The following is a 24,676-nucleotide window of genomic DNA, read 5'->3' as shown; positions in this document are numbered from 1 at the left end:
TTTATAGGAGTCACGAAAAATGATTTACAGCCACATATCATGTTTTATATTATTAATTAAATTTTATTTCGCAGGAGGGAGGTCTCCATGCATTGAAGAAATTATTTCAGTATTGTATTATGTCTAGGTTAACTATATTTAATAATTATCCGGTTTCGAAGCAATAAGGGTGAATAATATATTTTGGGTGATTCAGTTGAAATTACACTTAGTTATTTGCCCAAGTATTGCATTATACATGATTTGAATTGATTAAAAATAATGAATGTAGTTTTATAATATTTTATTTTTTGGATTATTTATTTTGAATTACGTTGATAAATTTGGTATCATCAATATGTCTGTTCTATACTGGATATTTTATGCCCGGATTTCCATGAGCAGGATTTTGTGAATATTGTCCTATGTTTTAGGAAATATTTTCCTGACTTCCATATCTGGTAATGTTTTTTTTTTTGTAATTAGCTGAAGAGTACCATTTCCCCCTTCCCCCAAAGACTCATCACTGGATCCACCCCTGGTTAGAGGTGTTTCATCGCACGAGACGGGGCCAATGTGCATGTGGATACCATCATGCTGCACCCCACAATTTGCCGTAACTCTAAGAAAAAGCTACAGTGTTATGTGAAAACCTTGACACTAAATGTATCCGCGAAATACAGGTGTCCCTAGTTATGAGTAGAGACTGGACAAAATTCACGTTTTCAATGACCTCTAGGATAGACTCCATGATATTCTATGCATCCGGGAAGATTGCACCTGATCATTGGCTAATAACTTTGACACCTGTTAACTGGAATGCTTGTGATTCGATACTTATTTCGTTGAGTGATATTCATTGGCTAAGAGTCCTTCAGACAAACTAGGGTTGCATCACTGAAGCAACTAAAAGCTAAACGCGTTTGTGTTCGAGTCTTGTACGTAATGAAAACGGGAATTGTAGTTGGCAGCCGTCTGCAAGAGACTCCATTGCCTTATTTCACTGAGCCAATCAGGACCAGTGTTTTTACGCACTGACTTACTATGGTTGGTGTTCTGACAGTACACACATGTACCTTAAAGAAACTAAGCCAATCAAGAAACACAGACGAAATATTTTCACTAATAATAATTGCCCCCTCTTATAGGAATTTGATATACAAAATAAATTAGTACAACAAAAATTTTACACATCTAAATTTCAAAATTTAAAAAAAAAAAAAAATTGGTTGTCTGTAAAGTCGGTTTACGGACGATAGTTTAACGTGATAAAAAACATTGATGAAATGATTGCATACTTTTATGAATACAATTGAATCATTTTTATTGAAATATCGCTATTTTGATGGATAAAAAGGAGTGATTTGAAATATACAATTTAATTAATACATTTATTTTTATTTGCACTCATTAATTCAAATATGTTTATAACTTTAACGAAGATATTATTTAAACTATAATTTCATGCATGTTTGCTATTTAACTTCTTCCAATCTGTGTTATTCTGTTTAGGATAGGACGATGATAGGAATTATGATTGTTAATTATGATTTGTTAATCATATATTTTAAATTTTTAGAGTCAGATAAGGAAATTAGATTATTTTTTTTAATTTTAAATGAAATATGTAATTAATTTCCGAATATTATCTATTTGATTATTTTAGTGGATAAGAATATACAAGTGGTCAGGGTCTCGTGTTCATCTCCAGAACCCCGGAATCACCGAACTTTATTAGCACTGAGCTAGTGTTTCGAGAAGTCCGGAGCCCTCTATAAATAAGGAAGCCTCTTAGTCTTAAATAACTGAGCATTATCTAGCGACCTGAGCAACCAACCAATAAACCACTCAAACTAGAGGCAGACAATTTTGGTGGCTTTTTTTCACGGCAGTCTGTTATTCCAGCGAGTTCACCTTGTGTTGCGTATGTGGTTGGGTTACACATTGTGTGGATGCCTGTGGGAGATGAGAAACCCTCAGTGAAATATGCATAGGATATAAGGAACCCCAGTCAAAATGTCACACAAGCCAGCTACCAGTGAATTGGTGACTTTTGCCCGAGTAAGTAGAATACACTTTAAACTACTATCCTTAAGGTCATTAAACTCGTTAAGTTGTCATGTTATATTTAAACAGTCAGTTAAATATTTTTTGTTTCAACCATTATTTAATTTTAAAAATCTCTTAACAATTTTTCCGCTAGAATACGTGATATTTTACATCTCATTTTAAAGACAGACGTTTCCTGTTTTAGCAGTGTAGTTTCCTACATTTCACCACAATTTCGCAGGTGTTTACACATACACATCAGTCAGATACACACACATTATGTTAAGTATTACTTATCCAAATCGCTTATTATATTTTTTGTGAACAGTTGTTACTTTAAATAAAAGAATGGAATCTGTTTCACCAGCTTACTATTTTCACAAAAAAAACGATAAAAAACCGCAGAGTGATATATGACTAGAGACCGGAAAATTTGCTGTTTCATTTCATTATAGGGTAGAATACAAATGCGTTTTACTTTTTGCTTCTTCGATGATTGGACCATAGTTTGTTTGAAGGACTCTGAGCCAAAAGAATAACCCTCAATGAAATAAGTATCGAACAATCAAGCGCTCCAAAGAACAGGTGTCACGAGACATTAGCCAATAAGCAGGTGTAATTGTCCCGGATACATGGAGGTCATTGAAACGCGAATTTTTCCAGTACCTATATATATTATAACTTTCAAAATTCCTTTTTTTTATAAAAAGTATTTTTTGTTCCATTAAAGTGGCCTGTAGATACGTACCGTACTTTAAACTTACTGTTGTAGCATTTTTCTTCTTGGAGAAAAAAATTTAAACTTTTTCTACCATTTCTTTCTTTATTTTCGCGCATCTCTTCTTTTTTTACTTTCATTCGGTGCTTTTTTTAAGTTGCGAAAAGATAAAACTTAACATTTCGCCTCCGACTCGTAAAAACTTCAACGTGTAAGTCTTTGAGACACACCTTAAAACTGGCTGGAGCTGAATTCTTCATTCCGCCTGCACTTGCAAAAATACTTCTTTCCCCTTCCTAAACCCTAAATTTTGCGGGGGAGGGGGGGGAGGAAGAGGAGAATTATTGGTGTTGTCTGGAAGTTTAAAAACGTTCATAAATTTCAGAGATTTTCGTTTACATTTTGTGATTTGCAATACCAATCGAAAAATAAGTAGTCTAAGTTGAAGTACACAAAAGGCAGACTCAACCAACACGGACTGTAAAGAAATTAATTTAAAATTGTGTCAGTAAAGCGAAAGTACGACATTAAAAAACTTTTGCTACACAAATTGTACATAAATCGTGAAAAGAAATTTATTCTTAGAAATATTAGACTTTTGATTTGATTTCAAATTATTATCAATGGTATGGTTATTCTGGAGTGCATAAAAAATATAGTAGTATACACATAGGAAAAGGTTTCAGACAAACAAATATTTATTTTTATACGGCAAAATAAATATTTACTTGTTGTAACAAAAAATTTGGTTTCCCACACAAAATTGTACCCATAACAAAATTGATTTTGTACCGGTCACAAAGTATATAATTGAGTTGACAAAACCTTTTTTTTGGGTTAACCAAATCTTTCCTACTACAAAATATTGGTTTGAATCAACCATATGTATTAATTTACCCATTTACAAAAAATTATTTTGCTGAGGCAAACAAACCTTTCTTTCAGTGTGGGGCAAAAATCAAAGTATTAAATATTTTGATAAACGTAATCATTTTATTAGAAAACTAAGAAAAATTTATTTTTGTTCAGAACCATCATTAATCGTGTTATCAACTGTTCTCGGCTTGCAAAACACTTTATATATATATATATATATATATATATATATTGTAAACATTTGTTGCCCCTAGGAAGGGGAGACAAGGGTGAAAGTTAGAGCGAACACAAAAAACTGTGTTGTAAGAGACACTATTTTCATTATAAATATATTGTTTCAGAACAAATTAAAAGTGATACATATACAAGATAATATCGAACACTCATATATTCTTGAGGAAATTTACTACATTCTTTGTATAAGCGCAGTTACCCCAACACATCGAAAAGCTATTAAAAAAAATAACAGCGATATAATTATCAGACTTAAACTAGAGTACAAAAATTATCGACAAAAGAATTTAATATTGCAGATATATTTTCCTGTAGCTCTTGCGATAAAATTAGTTACTCGCACCCTGAATTAAATCGACAAATTAAGGAATTAACTCAATTTAACGTTCCACGAAATTGCACAACTAACTTTGAAAATCGTTTTAAGGGATCTACTAACAAACACTTTAAAACTCGCTCCAACTCAAGCAGATATTTATAAGTCACTAATAATTATTTAACATAAACATTAAACTGAATATACTCTGGTAACACTTAAGATTATTTAAAAATTAACGTTAAGACTTGTGACTATAGAATGGGTGTTAAATGTAATTAAAGAAAACCTGTCGTAAATCTGGGTAGTGACTCGCGTATCACTCGCCTCAAAGTTCGTCGGTGGTCACCCAAACCAGATCCCCTTGCAGACAGTTGCCTTGCAGAGTTGACCGCCTGCAGAGTGGCGCTTGCCTTCCCCAACACCACTCATCCCGCACATCGATGGCTGTCACGAAGCCTGGAATATGAGCTCCCAGTCGCGGTGCAGACTGCTGGGAAGAAGACTGGTCACCGGCCACTTCCCCAACTCGTCGGACGTCCGCATCTGTCACACTCGTTCCCGGTGAACCACCAACATGTAGCTGCGACCTCCCCATTAACAGTTCCTGTGCGACACAATTGACACAATAGTATCGTCAGAGTTGGGTTATGTCGACAACGACTCAGTCGTCAAAGTCAATATCATATTGTATTACATTGTCACTTCAGCATGCCTCTGTCCAACCAACACTAACAATAATACCGCTTGTTAGTTACCGACCACTTGTGCCCTTCTTGCTTCGACCTTCTTTCCTACTCGGTCACTCGCACTCGGCTGACGAGTAAAATTATGAATGTCGTCGGCGAGTGTTTTTTATAACCTCAGGCCTTATTTCCATCAACCTAAAGGTCCTCGCTCGGCAGAGCGAGTTTCTGCTAACTACTCGTTCAGCGATTCCCAACTCGCGGCACGAGTTCCTTGAGCAAGTATACTTACTACTTCACTGCACAGTCAGCTCTTCGACAGCCACAGATCCCCCAGCTCTGATCGTGCTAAGTCAAACTGAGCCAGAAATAGTTAAAGTCCACATTACCAGTTTGTGAGGTTGAGTCCGTTTTGTAGTTCAGTGATCGGTCGGACAGAGTGACGTTCTTTGTAGCGGTGGTTGGCTGGGCGACGGTGGTGATGTTGAGCTTCCCTCACTCTGCTTCACTTTGGCCCGTCTAGGCCTCTTTCAGTCGGCAGGTACGCTGCCCCCACTATCGAATGAACCAGAAGGCCCACGCTACTCCTTCTTCCTACAGGGTAGATGAAGTGGGTGGGCAGGTCACGTCACCGATCCCGTGGTTCCCCCCGTTCCCCACGTTGGGCGCCTGGCGCAGAACAAGATCGCTGCTGTGGAGTCTTGCGGCGAGGATAGGCAACCGGACACACATCCACGTCTAGCAGGTGGACGCCATTCAAGGATAAAGTTACACTATGTCGGTAAATCTGCCAATCGTTGCGGGCCGTAAAATACAAAACGCAACACTTTCGTGGTCTAAGTCACTAACTACTTCGTTGTTACTGGATTGAGGGATGTCCATTTGAGATTACTCTGAAATAATATGCAAAGAGGGAGTTGTGGAAAATTTTGTTTCTGGTCCCATGCCCACTGAATGACCCGGACGACAGTATGGTGGATGAAGTCCTTCAGTTATTTATATTAATTGAAGATGGCTGCAACAAGACAAGCCGAAACGTTGAGGACACCCTCAGTTTTTGAAATGACGTCGCCTAAACCCATAAGCCCGGTAGATGGTTTTACTATGGCTCAGAATCCTTCAGACAATTTGTGCTTCAATCATTCAAGCAGCAAAACGTATTTGAATTATAGTCTATCGTGAAATGAAACCATTACATTTTCCAGTCTCTAACATTCCTAGGCCTTACCAGCTCCCTCCCGATCCTGTCACGTATGAAGGCGTGAAACAGTGAAATTGTGAAGAGAAAAAGTAACACACTGCAACAATGAACAGTGCAGTTTAATACGTATCTTTCAAATATAAATATAATCATGGTTTTAATTTAGGCAATTTATGTAAAACATTAACAATCTTACAAAATATTTTTTGTATTAGTTTTTTTCTTTGGAGTTATCTATAAGAATACTATACTGTCATAGAATTAGGTGATTGTGGCAGAAACGACATTGTTAATATAGGGAATGCGGCAGTAGGCCGAAAATCACTAGACTAAAAGGCACTACCCCGAAAGTCATTTAGACCAAAAACTTGAAATTTTATCCCTCTGGAAATATGTCTTAGATCAGGCAACAGGAACTAGGCCATAAGGCACAATACCGAATGACACTAGACCGAAAGTCATTTTCCCGAAATTTCGATCAAATTACTTTCGGTCTAGTGCATGTTACCCCAGTACTATACCCATAACATTTGACGAGGCCAGTGTAATGACTGAAACTATGTTTTTTTTTTTGTGTTGTCACATGTACCACTGTTTATGTAATAAAAGGTTTGTTTAGTCCGAAAATAAAAATATTTCAATCCATACCAAACGTTGGACGGTGCGCGAGAGCTTTGCTCAGCAAGAGAAGGGCCTTTCACGCCATTACACCGTGTGTTTCAGAGAGCGGCAGTCCGGAGTTCGACCGCTTCGTCCACCTATTGGGGGACAAGATACGGCTCAAAGGATGGGACAAGTACAGAGGCGGACTCGACGTCAAAGGTAAGAAGTTACAACGAAACGTGACACTCAAACGTGGTGAACCATAACTGACACAGACACACGACTATAGTTTCTACCACGCTGCTCGCAAGTACCTTCAGAATACATATTTTGAAAGATTCATGATAGAAAAAAGAACAGCGTCAGACATTAGTTACTAAACCGTTTCTGAAAATCTTACAATGTAAACCAACTCCGTATTTGAACCCTTTTGTGTAAACAAGAACATGTTATCTACAAGACCAAATAATCTACCATTGCCAAATGCACAATATGTTTGCCTAATTTTCGTACTCTGTTTGCCACCAGTCATAGATTTTCAATTTAGATAAGAAAAAGTTAACGCTATAAAAATAAAATTTTAATTTTAACAATATTTTTATTGCATTCTTTGTTAGTCATTTTTGGCTAGACATTTAAATTTTCCGGGCTTGGTCAAATCATATATTAAACTACATGAGTTTCTTGCTACGTTCTACATCTACATTTCCTGCACTAAAATTTTATCACCCACGGAATTAGCAAAGTATATTATTAATATGATCTTATTTACATGGTTTAGCCCTTTATATTCATAGTTGAAAGTCGTTTTATTTTCTTCTTTCTCTATGATAAAAATTAAACAGGATGTCTTTTAATCGACTGTTCCATACTTGAATTTAATAGGACACTATCACCAACTGGAAAACAACCTGTAAGGTCTACAAATATAATAAAACTATAACGGAGTCGTTCCCGTGAATATTTATTCCTTAAACAATATTTATGTATTTTGGTGAAAATTATCATGGTAATACAACATGTTGATAATTGATATTTATGCCATTCTTCATCCCGTTCCTCTACCTCGTTCTAGAGAATGCACATGTTTGATTTTGTACGCATCGCTCTAAACGTTTTTTTCGTAATTTCTAAATTCCAAGCGGACGAAGTCGTAGGAACAGCCAGTACTATACAGATATTACGTAAAGTTTATTTTTCTTGAAAAATAACTACACTTGCTCATCCTTATTTTAAAAGCAGCTCGCTTCGTGTTGTCCTGCTGCACTGCAAACAACAGAACAGAAGCGGCTTGTGTTGCGGCGGACGGCCGTGTGCAGTGTTGCCGTGTGCTTGCAGGCGACATGACCGGCAAGTACTCCATCTACACCATTTACGAGGGCCACGAGATCATGTTCCACGTGTCCACCTTGCTGCCGTACTCCAAGGACAACCGGCAACAGGTCTGCTACTCGCAACTAAGACAGCGCGTTAGCGAACTGCTCGGTAGCTTCGAGATCTCCCACTTTAAATATGTATTGTCTATGTATGCGTGTTGCAAGTGCTGCGAGGTATTCACATAGAGTTATTTAATAATACTTACAGGTAAATTAATGCCATAGACAGAAGTAATTGTGTTTTACAACTGAATAATTTTTACGTTCTACGGTTTTAAAATAAAACCTATGAATTTCTTGATTTTAAAAATTAATTTTTCTTAATTTTGAGACAATTTTGAAATATTTTGAAAACTATTTTAAAATTGTGTTAGTTCTTAGCAGCTTTTGTAAAAATGAATTATTTTCTTCATCTTAACTAGATTATGAAACTGTTTTTTTTTTCATATTACAGTTGAATTACAATAGTTAGAGTTAAATATAAACTTTCACTTAAATATTGCTGATCTTGAAATTTGCAATATTATATGTTATCGTATCAAATGTATAATTTTGCCCTAAAATACACAAGTGGTTAGAGCATAGGCCTCGCTCTGATTTAGTATGCATCCTGAAACTCGCTGGTGTGTGACTGTACGTCCGTCGAGAGTAGGTCTTCGTCTTATCCAGTCAAACTTCAGCGCTAATCTGCCCCCTCCCCCGGCCCATCAAGGCTTTTGGACCACCATACCTCCTGCCTGCTCGCGGGAACACATTTCCGGTAACAGCAATCTTCGTGCGGCTCCACATCCCGCTCCCCCGGACAAAGTGGAGCGAAGCGGCGGATAAATCGCTAGGAGACCCGCGAGCGCTGGTGAGATTAATGGTCGCGCAGTTGCGTAGGCCGCGCCTGGAACGTGAGAAATCTTCGACGATAACCTCTCCACCGCTCCGAACAATCCCCCCATCAACCGAGCCACAAACGCAGTTATGCAGATAAGGCTTTAGACTTTCCATCCATAAAACACTCCGCCCCTCTGGCCCACGTTAAGGTTGGTGGTGAAGTCGACGTGAATGATCGAAACCTTTACATTTTTGCCTACTTTCTACTCCATTGAGATTGGACTGTTAAATTGGAAATAATGTTGACTTTTGTTTGTAAAAATATATTTTTTTTACCTGAACCATAAATTAAAGTATAATTCACGTGACAAATAAAATTATTAAAAAAAAAAGGCAAGGGAGAAGGTGTACTCCTGCCGCAATGTTTGAGCGTGGGACATAGTTGGCAACGTGTTGCTGACATGTAGTTTATGCATGGATTAAAACGCGGTTTTAATAAGTCGAAGACGTGTTGTTGAAGCATGGAAGACATGTTGACGATCGCCGATGCTGTTCGCAGGTGGAGCGGAAGCGGCACATCGGTAACGACATCGTCAACATCGTGTACCTGGATGGCGGAGCGGCGCAGATGAACCACTTCAATCCGTCGTTCATCAAGTCGCAGTTCACTCGTATCCTTCACCCCGGCACGGACAAAAATACCAACAGCATTTTATTGAAATTATTTTGTTATAATTAGTGCAAGGTCACACGCAGAGTTGAAAAGTAATATGTACTCTTTGTACTCTTATGATGTTTTTTTGCTTAGCCCTTCCCTCATGAAAAATTATTATCAAAATTGTATCATACATGTTATATACTCAGTCGTCTCAACCAAAGATTGTTCGTATAACTTCGAATACATTATTTTTTAAGGCTGCACCAAAGTCTGATCCAATATTCATATACACTGTTTGTATTTATTAAAATTATTTGTTACGATTTTGCATAGTAAATATAATTTATTTGAATTGAGAAAAAATCTCCTACTAGAATTACACATTTTTAGTAGTAAAACACTCTTTATATATTATTTTTGGTTATTCTAATTACTTTCTCTTTTAATGTTACATTGCAAGGAATCGGTCACTCATTACCAAATAAATTGCTACTCGTTCGTTACTAAGCACTACGCATTTAATAAATATGTATTTTTTTACACTGCCTGAAATTTTGCACAATGCTATCCTCAATACTATTTTAAACTCATATATTTAAAAATAAATGTGTAGAATATTCCAGCGGGAAAAAAATTGTATCAACCATTTTGTATTTAACATGTGCCTAATGATTACTACTTACCACGGAGATATTATAACGGTGACCATAAATAATCGTGCACTAAACACCTGTTACACATGCCATCAAAAGTGACTTTAATGTCACGCGCTGACAACATATCAATGCTGTTTCCTCAACGAATATATGCTATTGACGACAGGGTACGTCACCTCTAGTGTTTATTCTGGAGATACGTTAACCACAAGTGGTTGAACAGCCAGTTCACAAAGCAACTTGAGTTCGAATCTAGACATGTTCAAAACAGACTTTCTTGTAAAAGGGAAATGTAGCGGACATTGGTGTGGGCTGGTGGGTTTTTTTCGGGGTACTCCCGTTTTGCTATCCATTAATTTTTTCCCATGCTTCAATCTCATATAATTAACGAGATTTTCACCCAAATCCATCGTTTATTTATTATTCTGAAGGTCATTGGATGTTTTGTTTGCATCACTAAGAGGCATGTCCTGACCTTCTGTGGTGCATGACCTTGAGAGCGATTTTGACAGATGTCCAACCCCTCTATGGCACGTAACCTCGAGTGTGACCTTGATGGAGTTCCACCCCATATGCTACATAACCTTGAGTGTGACCTTGATCTATGGCAAGTAACCTGGAGTGTGACCTTGACGGAGGAGTTCAGACGTGTTCGCGCTGGTGACGCACGTGGCGGAGGACGTCGGCTACCGCCTCGCGCTCTTCTCCGAGGAGTCGGTGCCCCTGTTCGGCCCGTCGCTGCCTTGCCCGCCCGTCTTCCGCCACGCCGAGGTGTTCCGCGAGTTCCTGCTCGTCAAGCGTGAGTGTCTGCAGGGTCGCCGGTCTGACCAACCAGCGCCCGAGGACCGCCGGCCTGTGGTCTGGGGCGGTCGTTGGTTCACGTCTCACTCGGAAATGGGGGTTGCAATTCCGCTTGACATTGGCGAAGCCCTGCCAAATAATTCCTTCACTGCTTAGAATATTTTTAATTACCAATTTATAATTATTTTTGATGTTATTAAAATGAATTGATTGTAAATTTACCTAACATATAAAAATATTTTACTGTCCGTTATTAGCTAGTAAACACATTAATAGCAAACACTTATAGTCTGCCACGTCTTTTGTAAAAATTTATCTTTGTACATAGAATTCAAGCAATCGCTTTCAAGTCATGTATAGTAGGAAAGAATAAAATTTATCATCTCATGGCATTCATAAGGATCGTGTTAATCTCTCTCTAAGGAATATTGAACCTAAGAGAAAAAAGAATACACTAAACAAATATTGTTTCACGTCTCGAGACAATTCTATGAATGCTAGACGAGATACCTCATTTACTCTATTTTCTCGTTGCTTGTGTGGTTTTATAACAGACAAAACGAAACTTATAAGCTAAAGAAAACCAAATCGTCCTCAGAAGTCTGAAAATGTGAGAGTTTTTCATGTTTTCGCCATTGTCTGTGGCCTAAAGGAAAACCTGTTTTTAAAGATTATTATTACTGTACCAAAAATTTTAAGTTATTGAATGAAAAAGTAGATAGTATTGAAAATCTATAAATTCATTTAATGTCCATGCCTAAGCAGAAGTAAAACACTGATACTTTCCGATTCTTTTATAGTACTAAGAAGTACTTGCTGCGTGTGAAGTACATACAGAAAATATAAAAAAAACAATATCTAAGGAAAATTCTTACACAATTCGGTATTTTTACTGTAGAACATAATTTATTATTTTATTTTGTCAATAATCATCCGTGTAAACACTTTTTTTCTGTTACAGCCACATGAAATAATGCTTACACATTGCTCTTCAATATGTATTGACGAATAATGACTAACAATTGCTCATTATTTTAATAGTTAAATATATTTAAATATATTTATTTTAATATATATTTATGTTAGCCACTGTAAGTTCGCTCCCAAAACGGGTAATAAATTTTTCTTCACACTTCGCAAATGAGCGAACAAAATCTTGCACAAATTCTCAAACAATGATTTACCTGAAAGTTAATTAGTGTGTCAAGCACATAGTAATTTTTGGTAAAGTTTTGATCTGAATCCGTGCTCTTTTATTTATGGAAAGCTAGATGGAGTTATGATTTATAGTTCATCCTACACAATGTTTTCATACTTTTAGTAAAACTAAAAAAGTATCATAGTGGCGTTTATTTATATATGCTTTGCTAAAAATGCCAAACCAGTATTCTTTAATATATTATACAAATCAAGAATTTCAAAACAGGTTTTGCTATAGGATATCTCCTGAGTATTATAAATAAGATAATTTGTGCATTTTTTTTTTAATGTTAAAAGATCTTTAAATGCAAACACCTGTCATTTATTTTATAATGCGTGATTATTAGTGTAGTGAGTACAGCACAATTATAGGGATATCATTCAATGTGTAAACTACTGTTCGTCTTCGAATTTTGATCACGAGCAGCATATTTAGCGAGAAACAAAAATATGGAAGTTTCATGAATTGTTCGGGTTTTTAGTGCTCTTTTATGGGTAAAGATCGTCACTCTTTGGGATATTTAGTAGTTTTGTGAACCAGTGAACAACTCCTGCTTGCAACTGGTTTTTTTTTTTCTGTCTGTGCTCGCTCCGCACGGCAGTGATCAACGGCGAGAAGGCCGCCTTCAACACGCCGACCTTCTCCCAGAAGCGAGAGCGCACGCTGGACATGCTCATCAAGGACTTGCACGCCGAGCACATGGCCGAGGGTCGAGGGGTGAGTCTCCGTCGGCCCGACCTCTTGGGTCGCGCTGCGCCCGAGTGCGCCAGGTTCCATGCTGCTCCACGCAACCCCTCGCCATCAGCCCGACAATGTTGCACGAAGATTGGCTCTTTGCGTTCCAAGAACTGTAAGGACCACGGTCATCAGTCCCGGTGCTCGTTTATGAAGGCATGTCACACTTGAGGTTTTCACGGCAGGGAAATTCTATATTGTTTTTCAATACACCACTTTTCCACTGGTTTACAATCCCATTTTCCAACCGGGGAACCGAACCCACTGATCCTTGAATCATCAACTGAAATCTGTTACACTGAGCTACGGGCCAGACAGTGGGAAAACTAGCCACTTATTTACTGATAATATTTTTTTTCGAATAACTGTGTTTTGTATACAAAAAATAATTATTTTTAGAATCACTGACTGTAGGAAAAGTTAGTAAAATGTTGAAAGCTTTTATTGTGTCCTACAGTGTAACATTTGTGCCCAAATGGCGAGTCTCTGCTGGAGAATACACAGTATATCTCGCAGGCCACCATCTATAATTCGTCATACTGTGCGACAAAAATAAAAAAAACTGTGCTTGGCATCTGTAAGGCATGCTTCTGCACAAGATCAGACTTCATCCGATCAAAGGAATGTCAGACGTTAGCACTACTACGGCCAATTAACGCTGGCGTGCTCTCTTTCCTGGTGGAAACACCAGCTCGGCGAACGAACTGAATATCCCACAGTGTCCGGACAGTGGAAGCCCTAAAAACTGTTTAATTATGCGTCCCTGGGAAAAATCCAATAGCTTAATAATAGAAACAAGATACATGATTATACTATTAAAAATTATCTTGAAGTGACACCTAGGTAACCAGTTAGTAAATATTCTTCCTTGAGCAAAATGGTGACGGTAGTTTAATGTAGTCCATACTTTCCAGAAGTGCAAAACGTTACTTGTAAGAGATGACATTAATTAGGAGCACAGTTGTGCAGGTAATTAATGGTAATATTTTAACCTTTCTGGAGGTGTCATTATGCTAGTAGCACTACTAAGATAGCGCATGATAGATTAGAATTTCAAAGTGCTCTACATCTCTTTCAGGTGGTGGTATTTTACCAGGAGCATATGTGTAAAGGTAGCTACTTGTCGCATGGGGTATCTATCATTGTGGCACATAACTTCAGAGGTGGTGTTGGACCAGGAGCACAGGTGTGGAGGTAGTTACTTGTAGCTGGGGATAACAAACATTTTGGTACATGATATTGTGTAGATCGTGTTGACAAAAGAGCATTGTGTTACATTGTGGTACATAGTGGAGGTTTTGTTGAATAAGGAGCATGGGGAAACTAGCATTGTGACATATTACTTTCAAGAGGATGTATTTGACCAGGAGGTTGGGTGTTAAGGTAGCTACTTGTAGCACGGGGTACTATCATTGTGACACATGACTTCAGGAGGTGGTGTTTGACCAGGAGCACAGGTGTGGAGGTAGAAACTTTCCGCACGGGGTAGATATCATTGTGGCACATGTCTTCAGGTACTGTTGGACCAGGATCACAGGTGTAGAGGTAACTACTGGTCAAACGGGGTAACTATCATTGTGGTGCATGACTTTCAGGAGGTGGTGTTGGACCAGGAACACAGGTGTACGAGGTAGCAACTGGTCACACTGGGTAACTATCATTGTGGCGCATGACTTTCAGGATGTGAAGTTGGACCAGAAACACAGGTGTACGAGGTAGCTACTGGTCACATGGGGTAACTATCATTGTAGTGCATGACTTTCAGGAGGTGGTGTTGGACCAGGAGCACGGGTGTGGATGTAGCTACTGGTCACTCTGGATAACTATCACTGAGGCGCATGACCTTCAGGAGGTGGTGTTGGACCAGGAGCACAGGTGTAGAGGTAGCTACTGGTCACTCTGGATAACTATCACTGAGGCGCATGACCTTCAGGAGGTGGTGTTGGACCAGGAACACAGGTGTACGAGGTAGCAACTGGTCACACTGGGTAACTATCATTGTGGCGCATGACTTTCAGGATGTGAAGTTGGACCAGGAACACAGGTGTACGAGGTAGCTACTGGTCACATGGGGTAACTATCATTGTGGTGCATGACTTTCAGGAGGTGGTGTTGGACCAGGAGCACGGGTGTGGATGTAGCTACTGGTCACTCTGGATAACTATCACTGAGGCGCATGACCTTCAGGAGGTGGTGTTGGACCAGGAGCACAGGTGTAGAGGTAGCTACTGGTCACACGGGGTAACTATCATTGTAGTGCATGACATTCAGGGGGTGGTGTTGGACCAGGAGCACGGGTGTGGATGTAGCTACTGGTCACACGGGGTAACTATCATTGTGGTGCATGACTTTCAGGAGGTGGTGTTGGACCAGGAGCACGGGTGTGGATGTAGCTACTGGTCACTCTGGATAACTATCACTGAGGCGCATGACTTTCAGGAGGTGGTGTTGGACCAGGAGCACAGGTGTAGAGGTAGCTACTGGTCACTCTGGATAACTATCACTGAGGCGCATGACTTTCAGGAGGTGGTGTTGGACCAGGAGCACAGGTGTAGAGGTAGCTACTGGTCACATGGGGTAACTATCATTGTAGTGCATGACTTTCAGGAGGTGGTGTTGGACCAGGAGCACGGGTGTGGATGTAGCTACTGGTCACTCTGGATAACTATCACTGAGGCGCATGACTTTAAGGAGGTGGTGTTGGACTAGGAGCACGGGTGTGGTGGTAGCTACTGGTCACACAGGGTAACTATCATTGTGGCGCATGAATTTCAGGAGGTGTTGTTGGACCAGGAGCACGGGTGTGGTGGTAGCTACTGGTCACACGGGGTAACTATCATTTTGGCGCATGACTTTCAGGAGGTGGTGTTGGACCAGGAGCACGGGTGTGGAGGTAGCTACTTGTCGCACGGGGTAACTAGCATTATGGCTCGTGCCCGGGTGCAGACGATGCTGAATCGGCGCGCCTTCAGCGACGTCCTGCCCGACGCTCCGCGTGGCTCGCGCCGCAAGGAGGAGGCGCGGCAGGTGGAGTTCGTGCGCATCGGGCAGGCGCTGAAGCTGGACACGATTGTGAAGGGCGACGCGCCCACCAGCCTGGCGACCACAGGGCTGTTCAAGCGCGCCCCTTGGGAGCCGCACTGCTTCTACCCGGATCTCGCTCACGAGGTGGTGTGCGGCGACAGCTGGGGAGACTGCCGCCTGCTCGTTGCCACCGATGCCGGCATCTTCCTCGTCGAAGGTGAGGTTCCCCGCACCATACCAGCCAACAGTTACTTGATCCAAGATTACATCTCGGAAGGACCAAACAGCGATGGAACAAATATATTGGGATGATTCACTTGTAGTCACCGGGAGGACTTACTCACTTTATTTTTAAGCACTTGTTCGATGTTATGTGGTTTGGAACCTAAGCTTTTCTTGGAGTTTCTGTTACTTTAAATATATGTGCATAACCATGCAATGGAAGATGCTGTAAAACAAACTTATCATAAAAATTTTATAATAAGGCTTATATAGTTTCCAATAGCCGAGTTTTGGAAAACGTGTCAATGACTCAATTAACAAGGGTTTGATTTATGATTTTAGAGCTTACAAATATATATCTGTTAAAAATGTGAGTACATCCATGTTGACTGGTGTGTTCTACTGACCTATTCCCATTTCCCAAAATGAATTCTTATATAATTTATAAGCTTCGTGGTTGATTTAAGCTGCGAAAATCTGCGTGAAGCAATTTTTATGTTTACATATTACATAAAACATTAATAATGTGAGTGTGTGTATGTGTTACAGAGAGCCTCTCCCACCGCCAAGTGTTCGACAAGACAGTGTTAGTAAAGCAGCTTCATGTCGTTGAAGCACACGGCATATTGCTCTTCCGAACAGACAGAGGTTAGTGCATTTGGCAGCGTCAGAGTGAACCTTCAAATTGTGTACATCGGTAAGAAGTGATTAGATTACAACAATTTGTATTCGTTTATTGGAGGTTTTCCTCTTGGAATATATTTTTTTATGTTAAATTAAATTAAGTAAAATATTTACAGATTTATTGAATGGCTTAATTTTCACAAAATGATTTTTACAGTGCATACTTTAGTTAACAATTTGTGATAGTTGTAATCTTACGCCTTTTATAGCATTGTCAAGGAGAATTAAATGGAATATAGTGATGACCATTTAAGTTAACGCATAGTTTCATGCTATTGAGAACAAGGACGTGACTGCAAATTCCCTTTTCATCAATAAAGGTTTGACTTTTTTAGAAAGTTTAATTAACTTTGTACAAGGTCTAGTTTCAAGCATTTTTGAGATACTATCACCAAGTATGGGAAAGGTATACATCATTATTGCTAACGGGAGTAGTGCACCCGACAGTCGACACTATAATACTATGGTGTACAACGCGTTGAAAAATTGCAAGAGTTGCGTTGGATATGGTTGACTGATCATGTTCGACATGCAATCGATCCTGGGCATCATGCGGCGTATGTAGCTACACGGAAGACAAACATCAGGCCCAAAATTTATAGGCCCTTAAGAAACAAATTATTTCTGTATTCCCAAAATTTCACTTCTTTCATGGTAATCTCGTTCCCCCTACCCCAACCATTTTTGATCAGAGTTTCATTTTTATATCTTCATTTATTTATAATTGCGTAAGAAAAATTTTTCGTCAGAGTATATAATAATTTGGTGAAGGGTGGGTATTTAAAAACCTTTAAATAAAGCCTATAACTCTAAAACTACGGCATATTTTAAATTTTGTTTTTCTTTATTCAAAACTGTAATTAATTGGTCCATCAACTGTTCACATCTTGACGTTGAATTATGGGACATTCTGTATACATATTTAGTGGATTTCATATTTTATAATTGTTTAACTTTACAATTATATCCACTTCTGTTACAACTTAAGTTTAAGGTGCCTTTATTAATTCTTATCAATATATTAAATTAACTTTTCTAAGTCTTAGTATTAGTTACATAACTGTTACATGTTAAATATGATGGATTGGTAAGCCTTGAGTCACAGACTGCAAGAGTGGGACAGCATGAATTTCACAATGGAAAGTCAAACTACATTTGCGGTGAATGCCCTGCGATACGAATGAACAATGATGTTGGTACACGCGGCGAGCGGGGTAGATCGCCCCGACGGGACACGGGGCTGACCGCCGGGTGCCTGCGCAGGTCGCGACAGCAAGATGCACGTGTTCCGACTGTCCGACTTCGACGGCGAGGCGGCGGCCGAGCTGCCGGCGCGCGGCAGGGCAGACCTGAAGGAGCACCGGCTGGAGCGCACCAAGGGCTGCCACCTGTACGCCGTCAGTCGACCTGGCGGCTCGCACCTCCGAGTGGTCAGTCCGCGCGTCCGCCGCCACTTCTCTTTGTCGCCTTGCCACTTAGGCCCACTGTTTCCCCCCCCCCCTACTCTTGGGAGATCCTCCGTGAGGTTTCCTCAGTGAGCCTAGACCGTGTGGTGTCGGTCTCGCATTCGGTGCGTGGTCGCTCGGGGCTCTAGGAGTCCCCACTCCCGAGACGGGCGGACGTCAGAGCAGCACTACGCTGCTCCGACACCAGCCTGGACAGCTGGTAGAGTCTGGACCACGGGCTCTCTGTGTGTTCCGAGGAGTCCCATAGATGTGAGAGGTCTGGATAGGTACCTCTACTGCATGCCGGAAGGGGTTCAGCCAGTGAGTTGCTGTTGTTAGCTGAACGGACTAAGGGTTGTGGTGGTGTCGTTGTTGGGACGGGTCTCCTCAGCCTCTCGGCGTAGCTATTCATCGACGCCTCCAGCCTGCGGTGAAACGGCGTATCTGTTTCCCTCGCCACATGGGGAAAACCATGTCCTGTCGGATACAGCCCAGGGGGAGTATATGCCGGTCCGCAAGGGTTAGGGAGCGCGTTTGATAAATTAAGCGAAGTGAAAGCTTTCATTTAATGTCCCCCCCTCCTCTACATCCTTATTCAATTTAAATTTTCTTGTAGTTGCTTCTTTCGTCAGCCCCCATGTGTGAATATATGAATTCAGGTTTTAAATCTCGTCGATACAAAGGTGATTTGCGACAGTTAGTGATGGAGATGTGTGTGGCTGTAGCAGTGACAACATGCATGGGAGCACAAAAAAAACTACCTGCTCAATGCAACGTCTACCATATTTACTACTTGCAAAAATTCCTTGGTGATCTGACCAGTCAACTACGAATACCTCTTTCAGCCCACATATTGCTTGTATTAATCTTAAGCTTATCTTTACACCAGTAATGTGTTTTTTAACTTACCATAATGTTTATTTATTTTTATTTTATTCTTGCTTTAAATCTCTTCGACAGTCAGGTCATTAAAAAGTTTCAAATTGTCAGTAACAAAATCCAGAAATGCTTGGGAAGGAAACAGCCAAAGAACCTTCCTAGTATTTTCTCGGTGTGTTTGAAAGAAAATGTGGGAGACAGAAATCTGTATTGACGCATTATTGTTCTACAAAATGTGTTCTCAACAATGTTTACTTATTTGTCACCTAAAATAATATTGTGAAACGGTACAACATCTCACCTATTGAAACCATCCTTTTGTATGGCTTAATGGAGGAAGTTAATGGACTCTAAAATGAAGTGATGAAAAATTATTAATGCGATTATCAGGGTGCTTACAAAACAGATATTTGTGAAATAGTAAATAAAAACTTAAATATTTCAGGAATTGAAAAAAATGTAAAAAATTTTCAAATTTTTTGATTAAATACTTTTTAAAAAGGGCCATATTATCTAAAACAAATATATTCTATATAAAACTACTAATCAGTTTAAATGAGCGAAATGAAGCTGAAAACAGAAACTCCAGAGGATGGAAAAGGCGGCAAAGCTGGAGCGGCGTGTGGAGCTGGCGTGCCGGCGTGTGCGCAGGTGGTCGCGATAGGGAGGAAGCTGCTGGTGATGCAGTGGAAGCACTCGACGGCGTGGACGGCGTGGTGTCCGGCCAGCGACACGGACACCGTGGAGGGCTTCCAGTACATCAGGGTGAGCTGGGCTGGGCGCTACGTCCGCGAGCTGGAGGCCACATGTCCGTCATACACCACCCGGATCCATCATCTACACACCTTCTGTTGGGGGGTTTTCATTTAATACAGTTTATTTTTCTTGGACATACGCCATTGCAGTTTTGCGCTGTTTGTCATGTGTTTTTCGGTGCTGTCGTCGTTATGTTGTCCATATTATGTGTTTATCTTCATCATAGTGTTAGTACATTTGCTGCGTTGTCAAGGTTTGGTTGTCTGTCTGAATTCAGTGTAATTGTTGAAACTGTCTCATCGTTGTAAGCCCACTGTGTTCATCTGTGCTGTTATTGTTTTATTCATCAGTTACATTTTCCTCTTGTGGTAGCTGATATTTTTAGTATAAATGTGTTTGTCTGCTGTCGTCGTTGTGTTGCCCATAATACCTGTTTAGTTTCATCGTTGGGTTAATCTGGTTGACATCAGCTTATTTAGGCTGGGTTTTCTGTTGGTTATGTTTTCAGTTTTTATTTCTTATTTTGCGTTTATGAATTTATTTTCCCATGACAAACAGTGTTAAACTGCAATGGCGTATGTCCAAGAAACTGTAATGAATCAGTGAATGACATTATCATGTCACATCATGGGTCAGAGCTTCCGTCCGGTGACCCTGACCGGTGAAAGCTTTTTACTTCCATCTTTCGGAACTGCTTGTATCATGTTGACATTACCTTTGACTGCAGAAGGACATAGCCACCAATTCAGATTCATCTCTCCTAGTTCACTCCAGGATCAACAAGGCCTTCTTCTCATAAGGAAGGCTGAAGTTTCAAACCAGTCTCCGCACCTACCAACCCATCATCATCAACTACGAGGGCTACTCTTAAAATAACTCCACTTGGTCATTAAAAAAAACTCGCGAGAAAAGGTTTTTATTGGCAGTTTTAGCTTACTACATATCTACTCCGCATTTTCAAATAATCACATTTTAGTTCAAAACACTTTTCTTAAAACAGCACCATTTTCTTTAACCCCTCTGTATAGAAGTTCGTCGCCTGGAAATTACACCAGTTCACAATCGTAATTTTGTAATTTTTGCTGTAATTCCTGACCCTTGTTTCATCACATGAACGAAAATGACGCCCGTTTTGTCCCAAACAAAACTGTAGTCATCATTTTGAGACGTGAGTATGGAGATTGCCTAAACTTTTTTCCGGAGATGTTTACTAAGCGCCTGTACTTAGGTTACACGCATTGCGTATTCGAAGTCAATGATGCCTATGGCATTTGGTTAAGTCGCCCGTTTCATTCCCAGACGGTGAACTTCTATGCAAAAGGGGTTAAATAAATTGGTGGAGCTTTAAGAAAAGTGTTTGGAACTGAATTGCAATTATTTGAAAATTTGAAGTAGATATGTAGTAAACTAAAGCTGTTAATAAAAACATTTTCTCACGAGTTTATCTTGTTTCATAACCAAACGGGACTTACTTTCGAATAGCCCTCGCATATAGACTTGTAGTATACAACATCAATACAGAAGAGTTATGTCTCATCAGCAACTAGGTCATGAAGGATGGACACATACCATATAGGTCAGGGAATTTGGGCAATTAATCGGCTGCGACCTGCTGTCTAAAGAAACTATCCCATATATTTGTTGGAGTGATTTCGGGAAACCATTTATTTCAAAATGTTAGTGAACAAAACCCGAGTCCTCCTTAATTTTTACCAAAAGCATCAAGTCATTCGATCTGCATGAAAAGGTTGAAGAACTATCTTCCCATTTTTCAGGCATTATTTAGTATTTAGTTGAGTTAGAGCTCAAAAACTACCACTCACCTTTAATATCAATGAAAGGAGCCCAACATGAAGCAATCAGAGAATTTTAAGAAGTTTAGGGTGACGAGAATAACTTTTATGACACTGTCTAGTGATTGAAAACGAATTAAATTTAAATGGCAAAACCAAAGATAGAAATAGATTTTTAGCAAACAAGGCTAATCATCACAGTGAATCATGTTGATGTGATACAAACGTAATGTGTAATATTAAGTAATAAAGTTTCGGTAGTCCTGATTTCAGTGCTGAGTATATGCGATTTTGCATTTGTAATAATCATATCTTGACAACAGTGGTGGAAAGCGATGTGATGACAGTGATACATGATAATTTCTTACTCACCATTGTAATGGTACCAGCGGAGTTTCTATGATTTTCTAAACGATACGATACAGATATAATATTTAATGTTGAAACAAACGAGTCCTTGAAAAAGTAGAACTATATTTTCTATCTGAAAACCACCCTTGCTGATCAGGAATAAGAACCTATGCATATTTCACTCTTTGGGATAGGTACATTCCACTGGTCCATGCATACAGAAAGACACAAATGAATCAATAAATTGGTGCGCGTTAGAAGTTATACTTAACTGGCGTAATAAAAATTTGAATTTAATTTTGCATGTAAATAATTAAATGAAATGAAAATAATAATAATACTCAAGTGATATAAAAACGGTTCGTAAGTATTAATTCAATCTTAATTTTTAAAAATACGAAATATACTTCAGTATTCAATTTTGATACAAATACTCGTATAAAATTAATTATTTATTTTGTTAAAATAATCGAGAATGATTTTAAAAATAATAAAAATCATAAAAAAATTCGGAAATTATAGTGTAAATAAACTATGCATACGGGAAAATTTTCTCAATTCTATAAATACATTTGAAAAAGTTTATAAAAAACAATTCCTATCACCGTTATTCACAATAAATATATGTTTTAACGATATGGACCAGTATTCAATATCAATCATTAATGTATATGATTTAAAACCATACATATTATTTTTATTTTTGACATGACAACGTCTAATAAATCGATGAACGCCGGCTGCACGCACGAAAAAGTGTCCCGTTTCGCACAATGTCCCGTTGCGCTGTGTCCCGTTGCGCTCATTGTACGCTTGCGCCGCATCTATCTCTCTTCCACTCGATTGGAACAACAAATAAAAGTAAATTTTCCAATTAAATTTGTAGATTTAATTTCACTCCTTCTTTGTATCCATACAAAATAGTGATAATGCAATAAAAATGATTCAATTTTATTCATAAAAGTATGCAATCATTTCATCAATGTTTTTTTTATGACGTTGTCACGTTAAACTATCGTCCGTAAACCGACTTTACAAACAACCAATTTTTATGCAGTCTTGTTTCATTGAGCGAGAATGTTCTGCTGACGGCCGGCACCGCTGGCGGTTGCCCCGCAGGAGATCCAGGCGGGCGAGGCGCCGATGCTGGTGACGCTGGTGGACTCGACGCCCGGCGCCGCCGGCCGCGCGGCCGACAACCACATCTGCATCGGCTACCGCGGCCAGTTCGACCTGGTGAACGAGCGCACGGGCGAGGTGGCGCGCCTGCACTGCGTGGACGGCAGCCGGCCGCACCTGGTGGCCGCCCTGGACCTGTACGAGGACGACGAGGCGGAGCTGCTGCTCTGCTACAACCGTCAGTGGCCCTCCCGTCCCTGCTCCCCTGTCGCTTCTCGCGCTGTTGCCGTTGAAGTGCTGTGTGTCATTTAAAACATATTCAAGAACGCAAATTAAGAGTTAAATGTCGTCGGCTTACTTCAAAAACCTCGTGACTCCATTTCAGTCAATTTTACAGGAAAATTAATGAGCTTTTGGAGCACGGTTTCGACTGACAAAGATACGAGGTTTTATAATTTTGTGAATAGAAAAGAGACTAAGTAGAGATGACTTACGAGGTTTTATCAGCATTTATGCACTATGAAAAAAATGAAAAAAAAAATACACCAAACACATCCGGAATATAAAACTGGTAACGTCTGGACTTATGAGGTTTTGTAAGTAAGCCAACGAGTTATGAAAACCTAACCCCCGTCAACTCGATAAACACAACGATGAACATAAACAGGTATATTGAACAACAAAACAACGACACCACAGACGATCACATTCAAACTCAAGTATCAGACAGCACAAGAATTCCGCGGAATGTATTTAGTCATAAATAAAAACAGCACAGTGAGCTAACAAATATGATACAGTTTCAACAAAAAACAATAAATGCAGACAGACATTCAAAACCTGGACAACGTACCTAATATACCAACACAACTATGAAGATAAACAGATATAATGGACAACAAAACGACAACACCGGCGAGCACAGTAGTTTTCCTGTAACAAACAGTGGCATGTGTTCCCGTCATCAGGCATAAACAGGCTGATGATACCTCATTTGGTACATCCTTTTTGTTTTTCTGTTAGACATAGCTGATATAGGGTTGTTCTCTGTGGGTTTTTTTTTTTCTTAATTTGCGTTATTGAATTTTTTTCTATGACAAATATTGTAAAACTTCGATGGTATGTCCAAGAAATTTAGTAAATCAAACTACCTCATTGCATGAATCACTTAAAGAACATTCATTTCTGTCTCATCCTGTGTGCTCTTGCTGATGTGGACATTCTGGAATTTGCTTATCACAAGTCATTCTTAAGCAGGACTCACAATGATCCGTCGCATCCGTCTGTCCCCCGTCTGTCCGTTATCCGTCCGTCCGTCACAAGGCGAGCGATTCACAATGTTCCGCACGTCCGACATAATATAATTTTCCACTTAGATGCTGCCAACAACTAGGGCCTATAAGGTTTTATTTTTTCCGTAAATTTATCTTGTAAAGCTTTCTCAGTTGGACGATCATGTGCGTCGAATACCTATAAATGATTTAAATATTTA

At 39.5% G+C, this 24,676-nt stretch overlaps 1 protein-coding gene across 5 annotated transcripts in view; it reads left to right on the top strand.

The window, feature by feature from the left end:
• Window positions 1–24,676, top strand: part of LOC134538085 (GTPase-activating Rap/Ran-GAP domain-like protein 3) — a 380,750-nt gene that overhangs the window by 341,487 nt on the left and 14,587 nt on the right. For all 5 annotated transcript variants that reach the window (XM_063379094.1, XM_063379119.1, XM_063379112.1 and 2 more), the window contains 10 exons: window positions 6,783–6,881; window positions 8,001–8,104; window positions 9,420–9,531; window positions 10,821–10,973; window positions 12,778–12,893; window positions 15,858–16,152; window positions 16,707–16,805; window positions 18,105–18,271; window positions 19,817–19,930; window positions 23,185–23,422. In XM_063379094.1, the coding sequence (XP_063235164.1) occupies window positions 6,783–6,881; window positions 8,001–8,104; window positions 9,420–9,531; window positions 10,821–10,973; window positions 12,778–12,893; window positions 15,858–16,152; window positions 16,707–16,805; window positions 18,105–18,271; window positions 19,817–19,930; window positions 23,185–23,422 (1,497 nt within the window). The remainder of the gene's footprint in view (window positions 1–6,782; window positions 6,882–8,000; window positions 8,105–9,419; window positions 9,532–10,820; window positions 10,974–12,777; window positions 12,894–15,857; window positions 16,153–16,706; window positions 16,806–18,104; window positions 18,272–19,816; window positions 19,931–23,184; window positions 23,423–24,676) is intronic.

The sequence above is a fragment of the Bacillus rossius genome, chromosome 1, assembly GCF_032445375.1.
Source record: "Bacillus rossius redtenbacheri isolate Brsri chromosome 1, Brsri_v3, whole genome shotgun sequence".
In the NCBI taxonomy this organism is placed as follows: Eukaryota; Metazoa; Arthropoda; class Insecta; order Phasmatodea; family Bacillidae; genus Bacillus; species Bacillus rossius.
The sequence above is the reverse complement of the archived record's forward strand: the minus strand, read 5'-3'. Positions and strand labels throughout refer to the sequence as shown.